General features: G+C 43.0%; 1 protein-coding gene across 6 annotated transcripts in view; it reads right to left on the bottom strand.

The window, feature by feature from the left end:
- Positions 1–19,240, bottom strand: part of HYKK (hydroxylysine kinase) — a 32,589-nt gene that overhangs the window by 12,513 nt on the left and 836 nt on the right. For all 6 annotated transcript variants that reach the window (XR_278938.5, XR_012415238.1, XM_045395876.3 and 3 more), the window contains exons 2-4: positions 13,800–14,141; positions 12,149–12,288; positions 418–601 (exon numbers count right to left, since the gene is read on the bottom strand). Coding sequence is in view for 4 of the 6 variants with exons in the window: in XM_045395876.3 (XP_045251811.1) it covers positions 418–601; positions 12,149–12,288; positions 13,800–14,136 (661 nt within the window). In the remaining 2 variants the exon portion in view is untranslated. The remainder of the gene's footprint in view (positions 1–417; positions 602–12,148; positions 12,289–13,799; positions 14,142–19,240) is intronic.

Raw genomic sequence — 19,240 nt, 5'->3', positions numbered from 1 at the left:
TACTATTTAGCAGTTAAAACTAATAAACTGAACTAAAACTACAAATATTCATATGACTCAATCTGCAAAACATGTTGAATAGAAAAGGCAGGTTGCAGAATAATAATACACAGTGTGATACCATTGATATAAAGTTTGAAAAACACAAACCCTACTATAAATAATTTATAAATCATACATATGTAATGTGCAAATTTAATAGGAAGAAGAGAGGTAGACTCATGTAAAGTTTAGAGGAGGCTTCAAATGTAGCAATTTTGAGGAAAGTAAAAATATTATTATTTAAAAAGCAATAGAAGCAAATATGGCAAAATTTTAAGATTTGATAAAGCTAAATTGTACCTCCATACTTTTTTGATGATATGAAATTTGACAGTTTAAATATCAAGAAAAATACTTAATTGGGAGAATACTCACATTCTCGAAAATGACTTAACTTGGTCATTACTTCCTCCTTGAATAGATGAATGACATGCTCGACAATCTCTCGGTTTCGATTCTGGCCCAGGACATACAGGTATTTCTCCAGAAGAGGAACATTTTTCAGATTCCAGATGAAGTTCTTCCGATGAAGACTACTTAACTTTGGGTGATGGAATTTCTAAATCAATCAAAAGCGAGATATTCTTAGTCTCTTGAGAGAGCAACCACTGGTGAGAGATGGGAGGTGCTGCACATTTTTTTTTTTTTTTGAGACGGAGGAGTCTTATACTCTGCCGCCCAGGCTGGAGTGCAGTGGCATGATCTCGACTCACTGCAACCTCCACCTCCTGGGTTCAAGTGATTCTTCTGCCTCAGCCTCCCAAGTACCTGGGATCACAGGCATGTACCACCATGCCTGGTTTGTTTTTTTTTTTTTTGTATTTTTAGTAGAGATGGGGTTTCACCATGTTGGCCAGGCTGGTCTCAAACTCCTGACTTCAGGTGATCCACCCGCCTGGGCCTCCCAAAGTGCTGAGATTACAGGTAGGAGCCACCTCGCCTGGCTGGTGCTACATATTTTTAATCAACCAGACCTTGTGAGAACTCACTCACTATCACAAGAGATCTGCTGCTTCAGAAGACTACCTGCTCTAGACTGGCCAGGGAGTCTCTGAGGGAGACAGGTGGCATTCTCTCATGGTCATTGACTTGCCCCATTTACTTTAACTCACAAAATAGTAAGCCCTTCATATCTGTGCAGGATCTCTCAGTTTGGGGAGCACATTCCCAGCTCACTTGATCCTCATAATTATGTAAAGATAGGCATTATTGCCCACAGCTTACAAAAGAAATTGGAGGCAGCTCTAAAGAACTCTGTTCTCACCCATGCCCCTTGTAACCTCTTTGACTTCATCTTCTACTGGCTTTGCTCACCTACTCCAACCACCCTGGCCTCCCTGCTGTTCAAGGAACATGCTAGGCATGTTCCCACCTCACAGCCTTTTGCTTTTGCTGTTTCCCTTTTTGGGGATGCCCTTCACCAGATGGTTAGTGCCGTCATTTCTACCAGGTCTTTACTCAAAAAACACCTTCTCTGTGAGAATGTCCTGACCACTCCATCTAGAATTTCAACCCTCTCCGTGATATTTTGTACCCATCATCTCTGCTTATTTTTTCTCCTTACCACTTATTGCTAACATTTGTCATAGTTCACTTACTTATTTTACTGTCTACTCTCACTAGAATATAAGCTCCATGAGGGGTAGGGCTGTTTTTTGTCTGTTTCGTTCACTCCTGTATCCCCACACCTAGAACAGTGCCTGGCACATTGAAGGCACTGTTTGAGCAATACTTGCTGAATTAAAGGATGTTCTTAGAATAAAAAAAAAATTCTGGAATTGGAAGGGGCTTTAGACTTTGACCACTCTATCTAAAGATGTAAATAATTTTCACTATCGTTGCACGAATGGGAAAACTGGGGTTCACAGAGAGATAACAACTTGTAATTATAAGGCTGAGGGAGGACCTGGATCTTGTGACCCACAGTTCAGACCTCTTTCACAGAGTGAGTGCTGGAAGATGCCTTGATGGTCATCCAGTGAAGTTTATTTCAAACCTTTTTGCACGACTTGCAGTAAGAAATATATTTTACATCATAACCCCAGTATACAGGCACACACATATAAAGAAAAAAGTCTCAGTAAACAATACTCAGACCATTATATGTTTACATATTCTGGTGTTTTTAAAAATTATATTCTGGCCGGGCATGGTGGCTCATGTCTGTAATCCCAGCACTTTGGGAGGCCGAGGTGAGTGGATCATTTGAGGTCAGGAGTTCAAGATCAGCCTGGCCAACATGGTGAAACCCCATCTCTACTAAAAATACACAAAATTAGCCAGGCATGGTGGTAGGTGCCTGTAGTCCCAACTACTTGGGAGGCTGAGGCAGGAGAATAGCTTGAACTTGGGAGGCGGAGGTTGCAGTGAGCCAAGATTGCGACACTGCACTCCAGCCTAGGTGACAGAGTGAGACTCTGTCTCAAATATATATATATATATATATAATAAAATTTAAAAAATATATTTCTTTTAAAAGTTCCTCTAGGCCGGGCATAGTGGCTCATGCCTGTAATCCCAACACTTTGGGAGGCCGAGGCGGGCAGATCACAAGGTCAGGAGATCGAGACCATCCTGGCTAACAGGGTGAAACCCCATCTCTACTAAAAAATACAAACAATTAGCTGGGCATGGTGGTGGGTGCCTGTAGTCCCAGCTACTTGGGAAGCTGAGGCAGGAGAATGGCATGAATCTGGGAGGCAGAGCTTGCAGTGAGCCGAGATCATGCCACTGCACCCCAGCCTGGGTGACCAAGCAAGACTCCATCTCAAAAAACAAATAAATAAATAAAAATTAAAAAAAAAAAAAAGTTTCTCTGAATGGATTTCAATACTCACTATTATGACCAGGAGTTTGAGAACCTTCCCCTGATGATTCTCTTATCAGTAGCATTTTCTTGCTAAATAGTCATGTAGCCTGTTTGAATACTTCTTGATACGGTTTGGATCTGTGTCCCCACCAAATCTCATGTCGAACTGTAATCCCCAATATCGGAGTTGGGACCTGGTGGGAGGTGATTGGATCATAGGGGTGGTTTCTTATGAATGGTTTAGTACTATCCTTTGGTGCTGTTCTTGTGATAGTGAGAGTTCTCATGAGATCTGTTTTATTGTTGCTATTGTTGTTTGTTTGTTTTTGAGACAGTCTCTCTCTGTTGCCCAGGCTGGAGTGCAGTGGCGCAATCTTGGCTCACTGCAATCTCTGCCTCCCAGGTTCAAGCAATACTCCTGCCTTAGCCTCCTCAGTAGCTGGGATTACAGGCACCCACCACCATGCACAGCTAATTTTTGTGTTTTTAATAGAGACAGGGTTTTACCATGTTGGCCAGGCTGATCTTGAACTCCTGACCTCAAGAAGGCTGCAGAAATTTGCATAGGTAAAAAGGAGCCAAGCAATAATAGCCAAGACAATGGGGAAAAGTTCTTGAAGTCATTTCAGAGACTTGTAGCAGTCCTTACCATCACAGGCCTGGAGGGCTAGGAGGACAGGATAGTTCTGTGGGTCAGGCCCAGGGTCCTGCTGCCCTACACAGCCTTAGGATATTGCTCCCCACATCCCAGTTGTGCCAGCTCAAGCCATGGATCAAAGGGGTATGGTACAGGTACAGCTTAGACCACTGCTTCAGAAAGTGCAAGCTAGAAGCCTTGGTGGCTTCCAAGTGGTATTAAGCATGTGGGTGCACAGAGTGTAAAAGTTGAGGCTTGGGAACCTCTGCCTGGATTTCAGAGGATGTATGGAAAAGCCTGGATGTTCAGGTAGAAACCTGCTGCAGGGGTGGAGCCCTTATGGAGAACCTCTACTAGGGCAGTGTGGAGGAGAAATGTGGGCTTGGAGCCCCCACACAGAGTCTCCACTGGGGCACTGCCCAGTGAAGCTGTGAGAAGAGGGCCACCATCCTCTAGACCCCAGAATGGTAGATCCACTAGTAGTTTGCACCCTGCCCCTGGAAAAGCCACAGGCACTCAACACCAGCCCTTGAGAGCAGCCACAGGGGTGGGGCTGCCCCAGGCCTTGGGAGCCCACCCCTTGCATCAGTGTGCCTTGGATGTGGGACATGGAGTCAAAGGAGATTATTTTGGAGCTTTAAGATTTAATGACTGCCCTGCTGGGTTTTGGACTTGCATGAGGCCTGTAGTCCCTTCCTTTTGGCTGATTTCTCCCTTTTGGAATAGGAGTGTTTACCCAATGCCTATACTCCCATTGTATCTTAGAAGTAAACACCTTGTTTTTAATGTTATAGGCTCATAGGCAGAAGGGTACTTGCCTTGTCTTAGGTGAGACTTTGGACTGTGGACTTTTGAGTTAATGCTGGAATGAGTTAAAATTTGGGGGAACTGTTGAGAAAGGATGATTGAATTTTGCATTGCGAGAAGGACATGACATTTGGGAGGCCAGGGCAGAATGATATGGATTGGCTCTGTGTCCTCACCAAATCTCATGCCAAACTGTAATCCCCAATATTGGAGGTGGGGCCTGGTAGGAGGTGATTGGATCATGGCGGTGGTTTCTCATGAATGGTTTAGCACCATCCTCTTAAGGCTGCTCTCATGACAGTGAGTGCATTCTCATGAAATCTGTTGTTTAAAGGTATGCAGCACCCCCGCCTTGCTCTCTCTTGCTCCTGCCCCTGCCATTTAAGACACCTGATCCCACTTTGCCTTCTGCCATGATTAGAAGCTTCCTGAGGCCTCCTCAGAAGCAGAAGCCACTATGCTTCCTGTATAGCCTGAAGAAGCATGAGCCAATTAAACCTATTTTCTTTATAGATTACCCAGTCTCATGTATTTCTTTATTACAATTCACGAATGGACTAACACACTTCCCATGGTATGTACTTTTTACCCTTATTGAGATGGCTTTGTGTTCTTCCCTTTGTGCAGTTAAAATCTGCCTCTGCCTCTCTAATAGTATCCATGCCACTGGTTCCAACTATGACCTCTGAGACCATCTGGAACAGGATTAGTCCTCCAGGTTTTTGAGGATAGCACTCCTGCTCTCTCTCTCTCTTCTTTCTTTTTTTTTTTAATCTGAGACAGAGTCTCACTCTGTTGCCCAGGCTGGAGTCCAGTTGTACAATCTCAGCTCACTGCAACCTTTGCCACCAAGGTTCAACTGATTCTCATGCCTCAGCCTCCCAAGTAGCTGAAATTACAAGCATGTGTCACCATGCCCAGTTAATTTTTTAGTATTTTTAGTAGAGACAGGGTTTTATCATGTTGGCCAGGCTGGTCTCGAACTCCTGGGCTCAAGTGATTCACCCACCTTGGCCTCCCAAAGTGCTAAGATTACAGGTGTGAGCCACCCCACCTGGCTTTGGAGCTTCTCTTTTTTTTTTTTTTTTGAGACGGAGTCTCACTCTATCACCCAGGCTGGAGAGCAATGGCACGATCTCAGTTCACTGCAACCTCCATCTCCCAGGCTCAAACAATTCTCCTGCCTCAGCCTCCACAATAGCTGGGATTACAGGCAACTAACTTAAAAAATTTTTTTTCAGTAGAGATGGGGTTTCACCATGTTGGCCAGGCTGGTCTCGAACCAGAGTCTTCTCTTTTGTACATTTAACATCCTGTGTGTTAAATGCCAATTGTGATCACAAAGACATTGCATAGTAAGCACTGAAAAAACACTGTTAGGAGCTGTTACTTTTGGAGACTGGGATTATAGAGGAATGGAGATGATGGTGGAGAGAAAAAAATTTTCATTTTATACCTTTCAGTACTGTTTGAAATTTTATACTGTGCATATTTATTATTTTTAAAGAAAGTAAAATAGCTGGGCATCATGGCTCATGTCTATAATCCCAACTAGTTGGGAGGCTGCAGTGAGACGATCACTTGAGCTCAGGAGTTCAAGACTACCGTGGGCAACACAGTGAGATCTCATCTGAAGAAGAAGAAGAAAGAAGAAAGAAGAAAGAAGAGGAAGAGGAGGAGGAGTAAAAAGAGAAAGAGGAAGAGGAAGAAGAGGAGGAAGAGGAAGAGGAGGAGGAAGAGGAAGAGGAGGAGGAGGAGGAAGGAAGAGGAAGGAAGAGGAAAAAAGAAGAAGAAGAAAAGTGAAATAAAATATTCTAGTTGGGTTTCCAGTGGAGCGACAGTCTACTCAGGGAAGGCTCTGAGTCAGCTTCTGAAATGATGGCACGATTGTCCACACAGCCGTGGAACTTCTCTAGTGTGGGGTACTGGGAAGAATCCTGGGGTTGAGTCAGACAGATCTAGGTTTCAACTGGTTCTACCACTTAATATCCCAGATATTAGTTTCCTTAGATAGCAAAATCAAGCTATCAATGACCAGCTTTACAATCAATTGTGGATTCACTAAGACATGAAATGAAAACTTCATACATATAGGTGCTCAATACATGTTTGTTAAAATCGGTGTTGTCCTTGATCTGCCTGATTTCTCTGGCTTTTCTATCCACTTGGTTCCTTGCTACACCAACCTGAATTCTTGACAATTTAATCAGCACTCTTTATTAGCCTATCTTAGCCTGCCTCTTGTTATTAGGCTGGTGCAAAAGTAACTGCAGTGTTGCAATCAAAAGTAATGGCAAAACCACAATTACTTTTGCACCAATCGAATAACTCCCTCATTCTCTACCTCACACCTCAGCTCCCATTTCCCATGCATATTGTATTCTCTAGTACAAAGCTTTTACCACAGTCATACTCATAAGCCTGTCCTATATTTTCTTCTTTCTTATAGTTAATGAAATCTCCTGAGATTGACTTCCAGCCCATCTGTGGACCAAATGGCAACCAAATTCCAGTACTATTTGGTCCCTTCACTTGTTAACTCCTCAGTTCTGGTCCCTACAATCCCCAGAACTCCTACCTTCTTTGGATCCCACAGGCCTACCTGACCAACTGAGGGAAGCTTCAATGGCCCAACCATGTCCCCAGCAGAGCAGCCACCAGCCTCGGCCATGCCTACATGACTGAAATACCACACTTGTATATATTATCTTTCATAGACTCTACAGTTCTCATACTTACAGAAAAACTAAGAACTTAGCTCCTGCAAAGGCATGGGGTAAGCCTGGGTGAGGGGATGAGCAACAGGAATAATGCATCATAAAAATGCATGTAATGCCAAATGAAGAAGGCTTGGTTCCCTCTAGAGCTCCGTTGTCCTCTGTAAGACAACTTAAAGTAAGTTTCACAGCAGAGCAGTAGGTGGCTAAATGCACAGCAGAATTGACTCACTGTCAGCAATGATGTGGTGCTATTTCCCTCTGAAACCGTATTACTTTTTCAGAATATAGCAGGAAAAGTTGAAAGTTCAGTGGCCATAGGCATATGAATGAAGCCCACAGATAGGGCAGAAGGAAAGGTTACTGGTAAAGGAAAGCTATTATGTAGCAGACAGTCATTTAAACAGCTCAATAGTAGGTTTAAGTCTGAGGAATGTAGACAGACTTTACTGAGCACTACAATCAGTTCAAAGGATTTTGTTTTGGGTTTTTTTGTTTGTTTGTTTGTTTGTTTTGAGACGTTGTCTCACTCTTCCACCCAGGCTGGTGTGCAGTGGTGTGATCTCGCCTCACTGCAACCCCCGCCTCCTGGGTTCAAGTGATTCTCTTTACCTTAGCCTCCCAAGTAGCTGGGACTACAGGTACCTGCCACCACGCCCGGATAATTTTTGTATTTTTAGTAGAGATGGGGTTTCATTATGTTGGCTAGGCTGGTCTGAAACTCCTGACCGCAACTGATCCACCCACCTTGGCCTCCCAAAGTGCTGGGATTATAGGCATGAGCCACCACACCCCGCCCAGTTCAAAGGTTTTCTAAATAAAATTAATATGTGAAGAAAATTTCCTAAAAATAAATTAATTAGAACGGGCTATTTAAATCCAAATTATATTATTATGAACAAATGAACATTTTAACGAAAGTCCACAAATGAATTTGCTCAAACTTAATTGAAAACTATTTCAAGTGAAATGTTAATATGTTTACCACCCAAACCCTTGTAGAAGCTCAATAAATATGTGTTGAATAGATGAATAGAGTGCAATATAAAATGGTGATTATTGTAAGTACAGAAAAAGGTCTGTGGGTTTATAAACATATGCTGAGCACCAAGTATGCCCCTGGGGCTGTAGAATAGTGTGGCACATGGAATAAATGGTTCAGAGAATGTCATCTCTGGATGATGGAATTACCAGTAACTTAATTTTTCTTTGTATTTTTATCTAGTTTTCTTTAAATAATGGATCACACAAGGATTTTTAATCAGAAAAAAAGGTTACAATATTTCTATTTGATGATCTAAGGATAAATGAATACTACTTACACTGCAGGGGCTTCAGTTTTTTTTTTTTTTTAGACAGAGTCTCGCTCTGTCTTGCCCAGGCTGGAGTGCAGTGGTGTGATCTCGGCTCACTGCAGCCTCTGCCTTCTGGGTTCAAGTGATTCTCCTGTCTCAGCCTCCTGAGTAGCTGGGATTACAGGCACCCACCACCACACCCGGCTAATTTTTATATTTTTAGTAGATGGGGTTTCACCATGTTGGCCAGCTGGTCTCAAACTCCTGACCTCAGGTGATCCACTCGCCTTGGCCTCCCAAAGTGCTGGGATTACAGGCGTAAGCTACTGCGCCCAGCCTAGTCTTGAGTTTTTGGCCAAGAGGGGGTTTACCCTCCTGCCAGAAAAATCAAAAACAGTGGACAAAATACATTAAACACTGGTTTTCAAGTTATTAGACATTAGGTAATGAAAAACAGTGATCTCTGAGAGAATGAAAACAAATAAGGGACCCAGGTGTGGTGGCTCACGCCTATAATCCCAGCACTTTCGGAAGCCGAGGCAGGTGGATCATTTGAGGTCAGGAGTTCAAGACCAGCCTGGCCAACATAGTGAAACCCTGTCTCTACTAACAATACCAAAAAATTAGCTGGGCAGTGGTGGCAGCTACTCAGGAGGCTGAGGCAGGAGAATCCCTTGGGCCTGTGAGGCGGAGGCTGCGGTGAGCTGAGATCGTGCCACTGCACTCTAGTCTGGGTGACAGAGTGAGACCCTGTCTCAAAAAAAAAATAAAATAAAATAAAATAAAACACACAAGGGTAGTTTGCCCCAGCTCACTGCCTTGACAGAGAATGTGGTGCAGAGAGGGAAGACCCAGATGGAGCCCAGAGGACTCTCTGAGTTGAGGAGGTAGAGCTGAGAGTCCGGGAAGACCAAGGTAGTTTGAGTTTGCAGGACAGATGACCAGGAACGGGAGAGCTGCAGAGAGAGAGCACTCCAGGGATCTGCATTATGTTTGCCTTGAGAATTTAGCAGATTGGTGTATGACTCATGTGTAAATGTGAGGAAACTACTCAAAACTGGGGAAAGAGCTACCTGAAGGGATTAGAGGAAAGAGTACCTGGCATGCACAGGGCCAGGAAGAGTGCCTGTTCCTACCGTCCACACTGGAAAACCTCACAGTTCACAGGACACTGAAGGATTCTGATTAGTAAATTGATCCTTGGTCCCATCTATTAAGTAGTAAAAGCATGACCCAAAAGGAGCAAACTGCTTCCAAGTAATTTCACTACATCCACTCAAGGAATCCCAGTGGAAGGTAACCATAAGAAACTCAAGGAAAACTATACAAAGTCACACCTTAATCAAACTGCTCAAAACTGGAGATAAAGAGAATTTTTTTTTCTTTTTTTTTTTAAGATGAAGTCTTGCTCTGTCACCCAGATTGGAGTGCAGTGGTACAATCTTGGCTCACTGCAACCTCCACCTCCTGGGTTCAAGTAATTCTCCTGTCTCAGTCTGCAAACCACCTGGGATTATAGGCATGCACCACCATGCCCAGCTAATTTTTGTATTTTTAGTAGAGATGGAGTTTTGCCATGTGGGCCAGGCTGGTCTTGAACTTCTGACCTCAAGTGATCCGCCTGCCTCAGCCTCCCAAAGTGCTGGGATTACAGGTGTGAGCCACCCCGCCCGGCCTCAAGAGAAAGTCTTAAAAGCAGCCACATACATACAAGAGACACATTATATTAAGAGGAACAATCTGATGGCAGATTTCCTGTCAGAAATAATGCAAGCAATGGGCTGGGAGGCAGAGGTCATAGTACTGCACTCCAGCCTGGATGACAGACAGAAACTCTGTCTCAAAAAAAAAAAGAAAAGAAAAAATGGAAGCAAGAAGTGGAGCAATGTCTTTCTTTCTTTTTTCTTTTCTTTTTTTTTTTTTTTTTTGAGACAAGGTCTTGCTCTGTCACCCAGGCTGGAGTGCAGTGGTGTGGTAACAACTCACTGCAGCCTCAACCTCTTGGGCTCAGGTGATCCTCCCACCCCAGCCTCCCAAGTAGCTGGGACTACAAGCATGCACCACCACACCAGGATAATTTTTTGTATTTTTAGTAGACACAAGGTTTCACCATGTTGCCTAGGCTGCTCCCAAACTCCTAGCCTCAAGTGATCCTCCTGCTTTGGCCTCCCAAAGTGAAGGGATTACAGGCGTGAGTCACTGCACCTGGCCTAAACCTCTTTTCTGTATAAATTACCCAGTCTCAGGTATTTCTTTATAGCAGCACAAGAATGGCCTAATACTAAGACCAACCCCCTGGCGAGACGTGGGTAGCTCATGCCTGTCGTCCCAGCACTGGGAGGCAGAGGCGGGAAGATTGCTTGAGCTCAGGAGTTTGAGACCAGTCTGGACAACATGGCTAAACCCCATCTCTACAAAAAATACAAAAATAAATTAGATGGGTGTGGTGGCACACTCCTGTAGTCCCAGCTACCTGGGAGGCTGAGATGGGAGGACTGCTTGAGCCTGGGAAGTTGAGGCTGCATTAAGCTGTGACTGTACCATTGCACTCCAGCCTGGGAGACAGAGTGAGACCCTGTCTCAAAAAAAAAAAAAAGACCAACCCCATCTCTTCCTCCTTCTCCTCAGCCCACTCAAAGTGAGGATGACAGTGAAGACCTTTATGATGACCCATTTCTACTTAATAAATAGTAAATATATTTCCTTTGTCTTGTGATTTTTTTTAATATAAAAGGTACTCAGTCAATATTGAATAAATGAAGATGTTTTATGGGTGAGTCTAAAAGGCACCTGTCATACATTATATCGTTTCTATAGGGCAAAAACATCCTTAACATACACTATTAATCCATTTGCAACCTAGCTATTGCTTCATACGGAACTCCAGCTGATTATACTGTAACTGGATGAAATCTTCACGTTTCCATTTGTGAATATTGATTGTTTTCAGTGAGCAGCATGAAGAATATCATGAATTTCTAAAAATTTAGGTAATCTTTCCAATACACCAGTAAGATTTATTTATTTTTTAATTTAAAAAAATTGGCCGGGCGCGGTGGCTCAAGCCTGTAATCCCAGCACTTTGGGAGGCCAAGACGGGTGGATCACGAGGTCAGGAGATCGAGACCATCCTGGCTAACACGGTGAAACCCCGTCTCTACTAAAAAATACAGAACAACTAGCTGGGCGAGGTGGCGGGCGCCTGTGGTCCCAGCTACTCCGGAGGCTGAGGCAGGAGAATGGTGTAAACCCGGGAGGCGGAGCTTGCAGTGAGCTGAGATCCGGCCACTGCACTCCAGCCTGGGCGACAGAGTGAGACTCCGTCTCAAAAAAAAAAAAAAAAAAAAAATTAAAAAAAATTAAAAAAAATTTTTTAGAGACAGCGTTGCTCTGTCGCCCAGGCTGGAGTAGTGGTGTGATCTCGGCTCACTGCAACCTCCACCTCCTGGCTCAAGCAATTCTCCTGCCTCAGTCTCCCAAGTAGCTAAGACTACAAGCACATGCCACCATGCCCTAAATTTTTGTATTTTTTAGAAGAGGCAGGGTTTCGCTATTTTGGCCAGGCTGGTCTCAAACTCCTGGCCTCAAGTTAGATCCCTCTGCCTCAGCCTCCCAAAGTGCTGGGATTACAGGCGTGGACCACCACACCCAGACTACACCAGTAAGAGTTTGGCAGAAGTTAGCCTTACTGTCATAAAATGTATGCACTCTAGGACTCCATTCCCTTCATAACATACCTTAGGTGCACCATACATAAAAAGAGAATCTGATTCTTAGTTTATTTTAAAAATAAAATAACAAACAAACGTCCCTTAGAATAAAATAAAGCCCCATATCTTACCTGCAGTGTCTTATCCAATTTGGCAGCTAGCTTTCCAATTTCATACAATAGCTGGGGGCTGATGGGAATCTCAGCTATGGGTCTTCCTGGGAGGTAAGTCAGCAGCCTCACCAAGTAGCTTTTGATTTCAGAGCCACTATCTAAATGGATGGAATAAAATATCCTTTGACTATTTTAAATATATACATTGAGAGACAGATAGATATAGATATTTAGATATAATAGAATTAGAAGCTATTATGCCTTTGCAAGTATTATTGAAAAGAACAGAAATTACAGAACAACAACAAAAATGTGCTAATCTAAAACAGCTCGGCAGGATTCTATGAGGCAGAGTTGAGTGGATGAAGCAAGAAGGTAGAATACACAAACCTTAAGAACACTGGAACTGGCCATTTACATACCAACAAAATTATAGCCCTAACTCTGCTGGCCTTAGCTCTACACAGAAATTACCTACTGTGGTAAATGAAAGCAACAACACATACCCTTTCATAAGTTCACAGTTGAAGGGAGTGAGGTACCAATAAATGACTTCCAGAATCAGGCTTCCCACAGGACACCCTCTGTTTGCAACACAGGACAATAACTATGTCTCAGGGAACAATGGGCCTCAGGTATTTGTAGCAATGCAAATTAAGAAAGAATGGTGAACAATTAAGAGAGAAAAAGACAATCAAGATTTCGAACCTTTAAAAAAACTTGAAGAAATTGGTTTTAGCCTGCTGCTTAAAGAGCTGAATTAGGTCCATTGTTGGCATTTTAGTATTTTGAGGTGAAAAGGACTATCTCACAGATGAGGACTGGTGGTCTTAGGGATTTAAGTGGTCTATGTGTCCAAGGTTACATATACAGTAATGACAAAGCTAAAATCTAAAATTCCTGATTCCCAATATTCTTTCTACTATACTGCAGCACCAGAATTTATAGCTTCTCTAAGTAATAAAAATATTTTATTATTTTTCTGGTTAAAAAAAAAAAAAAAAAAACCGGCCGGGCATGGTGACTCATGCCTGTAATCCCAGCACTTTGGGAAGCCAATGCAGGCAGATCACTTGAGGCCAGGAGTTCAAGACCAGCCTGGGCAACATGGCAAAACCCTGCCTCTACAAAAACACTACAGAATTAGCTGGGCGTGGTGACGCGTGCCTGTAGTCCCAGCTACTCAGCAGGCTAAAGCGGGAGGATCACCTGAGCCCAGGAGGTCAAGGCTGCAGTGAGCTGTGACTGCGCCACTGCACTCCAGTCTGGATGATAGAGTGAGACCATCTCAAAAAACAACAAACAAATAAAAATAAAAACCCAAAACCACCAACAACAAAACAAACAAACAAAACAAAAAATGTTCCCCTGATTTTCACAAGTTCCCTTAGTTACTATCTGTCAGGGCCTTTCTAAACAGAAAACTTATACCACATTGGGCTCTAACCACTACTCAATCAGAGGACCAATCACCACTTTGATGATGCTGTGGCTTCTCCCAACACTGAAAAAATAACCACCTCTAAGGGCGTACTATTGAGGTTGCTAAAAAAATAACAACCACATCTACACTTGGAATTATGAACTTGCCCTTCATAGTTCTACTTGTGGTCAAAAGGCAGTGATGTGTCTGGATAGGTAATGGGTCAGCAAGTTGGTCATCTCTTACCTATAGACACGAGAGAAGCTGTGTTGTCTCCTTTAGTGCGACACACAGAGGATGTTGGAAATCCAGCTGCTTTCAGAAACATGATGATGTGATTCTGCACTTCAATCCGGTCTGGATTTTTGCTAGCCTTGGTGTTGCTTATTTTGAGGACATATTCAGTTGGGCCATCTTTGGTTTTTGAAACATAGACATGAAAGTTTTGGTCATCATAGCTAGGAAGTGGCTGGACCTTGGAAACTTTCAACCCAAACACTGACTCCGCCAATGCAGAGGCCTGTTCCTCACTGAAAGTGGGTTTGCTAAGAGCCTCTGACTGCTGATCATTTCCACTTGACATTATGTCTAGGGGAACAAAAAGTAGCAAACAGAAAGGGGACATAGGATGAATATATTTATTTAAATGATTTTTCTCAAGACAGACCAACAATGTTTTTACTGATTCTGTACTTCTTTTGATTGTTAAGTTTTACTCATAAAGTTAAAAAATATCAAATCAGTGAATAAGGTCAAGAAGTAGATGTTTTGGCAAGTGCAAACAAATTCTTATAGGACAAATTATTTTTAAACTTACCTCCCAAACACAGATCAGGAAAGCACCTTGGTATCACCTCATCCAATCCCTCCTCCTCCCCCATTAATTTTATAGGGGAAATTTTGGTTCTGAGAGGTTAAGTGACTTGCCCAAAGTTACATATTAAGTAAGAATTCAGCTCTCGGGCTAGACCTGGTGGCTGAAGGCTATAATCCCAGCACTTTGGGAGGCAGAGGCAGGCAGATCACCTGAGCTCAGGAGTTTGAGACCAGCCTGGCCAACATGGTGAAACCCCATCTCTACTAATAACACAAAAATCAGCCGGGCGTCGTGGTGGGCGCCTGTAATCCCAACTACTCAGGAGGCTGAGGCAGGAGAATCACTTGAACGCGGGAGGTCAAGTCCGCAGTGAGCCAAGATTGCACCACTACACACCAGCCTGGGCAACAGGGTGAGACTCCATCTCAAAAAAAAAAAAGAGAATTCAGCTCTCCAGACTTCTAATCCATGATGATGTCCTTTTGACTATATTCCTACCATCTTAGGTTTAACAATAAATTCAAATACAGTGATCTTTTATAGTCACAGTTTTGCTAAATTATAAGGATCATCATTTAATTTATTATGCATATTTCAAATAGAAAAACATAGACTGATGAGCTAAGTATTGTGTGAGTCACTAGAGGAGATGGGGCCAGAGAGCCAAAGAAAACCCTGTATTAACTGTAAGTATTAACCTGAAATGACTGAATCAACACTGAAGTGACTGAGATTACCTTAAATTGTAAAGAATATGTTTTCCACTGCTGAGAGGAATAGCGGCTTAAAATTAAAATTAAGGTCAATTGCAAAAAATAAAGTTACATTTGAGTTTGTGACCTATAAAATTAATATCTGCCAAAACTGTGACAGAAGCTGAGAGGGAGAGAAATTACTACAGCCTAAGGGAAGACATTCTTGAGAAGATAGATTTGAACTTTTACTTTTAAAGATAGAGATGGGGGTCTCACTTTGTTGCCCAGGTTGGTCTCAAACTCCTGGCCCCAAGTGATCCTCCCACTTACACCTCCCAAAGTTCTGGGATTACAGGGTGAGCCACTGGACCCGGCCGGAATTGATTTTTTTTTTTTTTTTTTTTTTTTTTGAGACAGGGTCTCGCTCTATCACCCAGGCTAGAGTGCAACAGCGTGATTACAACTCACTGTAGCTTCAACCACCAAGCTCAGTGATCCTGAACCTCAGCCTCCAATGAACCTCTGCCTCCTGGGTGGCTAGGACTACAGAAGCCACCATATCAGGCTAATTTTTTGTATTTTTTACAGAGACAGGTTTTCACCATGTTGGACAGGCTGGTCTTTAATTTCTGGGCTTAAGTGATCTGCCTGCCTCAGTTTTGTAATCCCAAAGTGCTGGGATTACAGGCATGAGCACTATGCTGGGCCTTGAATTTTTAAGTATGATTTGGATACATGGGGGAGGCAGGAGACTGTTTTCTTTTACTTGGTAATTCCACCCTCTGCTACTCATAGCTGGTATATTTCCTGAGCATCTAGCTACATATGAAAGACAATGTAGGGCTTCTGAACATCCTTCAGGAACCAAATATTTAAGGTTGTTACGATCTCATGTTGTTTTCCCAAAATAGTATTATTCTAATCCTTCTTTCATACTAAGTTGTAAATAATTGATAACATCGTGAGAGTGAGCTGCATTTTAGGGTATGTTTTGATTGCTGTTCAGGGGATACAGTATTATATAAAAACAATCATATGGGCTGGGCACAGTGGCTCCTACCTGTAATCCCAGCCAGAACTTTGGGAGGCCAAGGTGGGAGAATCACTCAAGGCCAGGAGTTCGAAACTAGTCAGGGCAACATAATGAGACCCCCTTCTCTATTGAAAAAAAATAAAGAATCTCATGAACAGTTAGCTTTTCTGGAAAGTGGAAGATGTGTTGCTTCTGACAGGGAAGGGGCATGAGAGAACTTTCTGAAAGGCAAGTGTTCTACATCTTGATTAGTCTTTGGTTACACGGCTTATATTTGTCAAAACTTAAAACCTAAGTAAACTAGTAAGATCTGTGAATATCACTGAATGTAAAATTTACCTTTAAAAAAGAAAGAGCCCTTCTGAGAAACTGGCTAGGAAAAGGGAGGTGGATCTTAGGACTTTCTTGGAACTCCAAAAATCAGACCATATGCCTGTTAATGCCTAATTTACTTGGCTCTGTCACAGCAAAAACCCACCTAACTCCAGTGAGGGAAAGGGGATAACATTCAGGAAGACACACCAGAAATCTCCTATATGACCCCCTCCCTGCCTCAATCCCAGGACTATAGCCTGATGACTCAAGTTAAAATAAGGGTAGGTAGAGACAGTGGCTGACGCCTATAATCCCAGCACTTTGGGAGGCTGAGGTGGGTGGATCACCTGAGGTCAGGAGTTCAAGACCAGCCTGGCCAACATGATGAAACCCCATCTCTACTAAAAATAAAAAAAATATAAAAATAAAATAAAAATCAGCTGGGTGTGGTGGCTGGCGCCTATAATCCCAGCTACTCAGGAGGCTGAGGCAGGAGAATCACTGGAACCCAGAGGGGTGGAGGTTGCAGTGAGATGAGACCGCATCACTTCACTCCAGCCTAAGGGAAAGAGCAAAACTCTGTCAAAAAGAAAGAAAAGAAAAGAGAGAAGAGAAAGAGAAAGAAGAAAGAAAAGAGAAGGAAGGAAGGAAGGAAGGAAGGAAGGAAGGAAGGAAGGAAGGAAGGAAGGAAGGAAGGAAGGAAGGAAGGGAGGGAGGGAGGGAGGGAGGGAGGGAGGGAGGGAGGGAGGGAGGGAGGGAGGGAGGGAAAGGTAAACCTCAAACACTAACCACCCCCTACCCCCCTCCATGGCCTTCCCTGATCCTCCTACCCAAAGTGATTGCTCCAGCCTCTTAACTTGCATAGCTTGTGCCACTGGTCGGTTTCCATCACCTGTTACTGCAAGTTAATGCATTCTTGACAATCATGTTTCCTGTTTACTTTCTAACCAGGCATTTGCTTTCAGAAGCAAGTTAGGCCATTCAGATTTTGTTCACTGAAAATATTGTGACAAAGCCTAAATGGAGTTTCAAAACAATCTTTGCACTTGAAACTTCTGGGAACCAACACATCCTGTCACCCTGTATTTAGGCTTAAAACTTTACAAGGAATTTTAACATTCCTTCTGGAGATAGGTAAACTGGTATAAGGTAAGTATTCAAAATGTAATATGAACTGAAGCATTAACTCCAAGATGAACTCCTGGAGTCATTTTCAACTCCCAAAGTGTGAGAGATGTCAGAACAATTCTGAATTTGAAATGAATGATAAGTTCCTAAAGTTGGAAGGAACCTTAGAGGAAACTGGTGAAGGCCAATCTCCTTTTTAGTCCAGATGTTCCCATACAATCTTTGACTTGTTAAGCTCCTTTTAGGAGAGCCCTGTTTTCCATAGCCATATAAAGCAAGGTTGTTAGCTCTGGCCATCCAAAGCGACTGATGTAATAAAAAGTTGTGCTGGGAGAAATAGGACATATTTTAGTCCCAGCTCTGCTACCTAACCTCTGAAACTCTGGACTAGTCATGTTCTCCTCTAAAACAGAGTTGGACTAGATTATTACTAAAAGTCTCCTCTAGCTCTAGTATTCTTTTTTTTTTTTTTTTTTGAGACGGAGTCCTGCTCTGTTGCCCATGCTGGAGTGCAGTGGTACGATCTGGGCTCACTGCAAGCTCTGCCTCCCGGGTTCACGCCATTCTCCTGCCTCAGCCTCCCGAGTATCTGGGACTACAGGCGCCCACCACCACACCCGGCTAATTTTTTGTATTTTTAGTAGAGATGGGGTTTCACTGTGTTAGCCAGGATGGTCTTGATCTCCTGACCTCGTGATCCACTCGACTCGGCCTCCCAAAGTGCTGGGATTATAGGCGTGAGCCATGGCGCCTGGCCCTAGATCTAGTATTCTATGCCGCTAAAGTTCTTTTAAGTTTGCCTTTTTTCTTTATACAAGGGCTCCAAATCATAGAACTAATGGCACAGATCAACTCCTGAAAGTAAAGAAAAACAAAGAAAAAAATACGTTTATCAGACATGTCCATCTTAATCAAATGTCTCCTATGTATGGAGAGGAATTCTCTTTTTTTTGAGACAAGGTCTCACCCTGTCACCCAGTCTGGAGTAGTGGTGCAATCACTGCTTACTGCAGCTTCCAACTCCTGGGCTCAAGGGATCCTCCCACCTGAGCTTCCCAAGTAGCTGGGACTGTAGGCAGGTGCCACTACGCCTGGGTTTTTTTTTGTTTTTGTTTTTGTTTTTTGTTTTTGTTTTTATTTTTTTTTTTTTTACTTTTTGTAAAGACAGGGCCCCACTATGTTGCCCAGATTGATCTCGAACTTCTGGGCTCAAGCAATCCTCCTACCCTGGTCTCCCAAAGTGCTGGGATTACAGGTGCAAGCCATCATGCCTGTCTTTTTAATTTTATTTTATTATTTTTATTTTTTTAGAGACAGTGTCTCGCTATGTTGCCCACTCACACATTTTTAAAAATTATTAACTTTTTTTCCAACTTCATTCAAAAGGAGAGGAGGAATTCAGGTACTATAGGTTGTTGCTCTATATATCCGGCCAACAGTATTTTAGCTTCTGAAAAAGCCCGCAGGAAGCAAGTGTGATTTCCAACTCCAGGATCTGCGCCAGACTCTCACCACCTTTGTCCTACAGCCAGCGGGGGCTGGACCTTAAGCTCTGTACTTTGTGCAAAGTATACCAGACAAGAAACTGGAGTCATTATTGATTCTTTCCTGTCCCTCACTCCCAACGTGTAACAAAGTCTAGTAAATTCAACCTTAGCATGTCTTCCAACTCTACCTTTCTTCTCCTACATTCCTTTTT

This window comes from Macaca fascicularis, chromosome 7 (genome assembly GCF_037993035.2).
Source record: "Macaca fascicularis isolate 582-1 chromosome 7, T2T-MFA8v1.1".
NCBI classification, from domain to species: Eukaryota; Metazoa; Chordata; class Mammalia; order Primates; family Cercopithecidae; genus Macaca; species Macaca fascicularis.
This window is presented reverse-complemented; position numbering and strand designations above follow the sequence as displayed.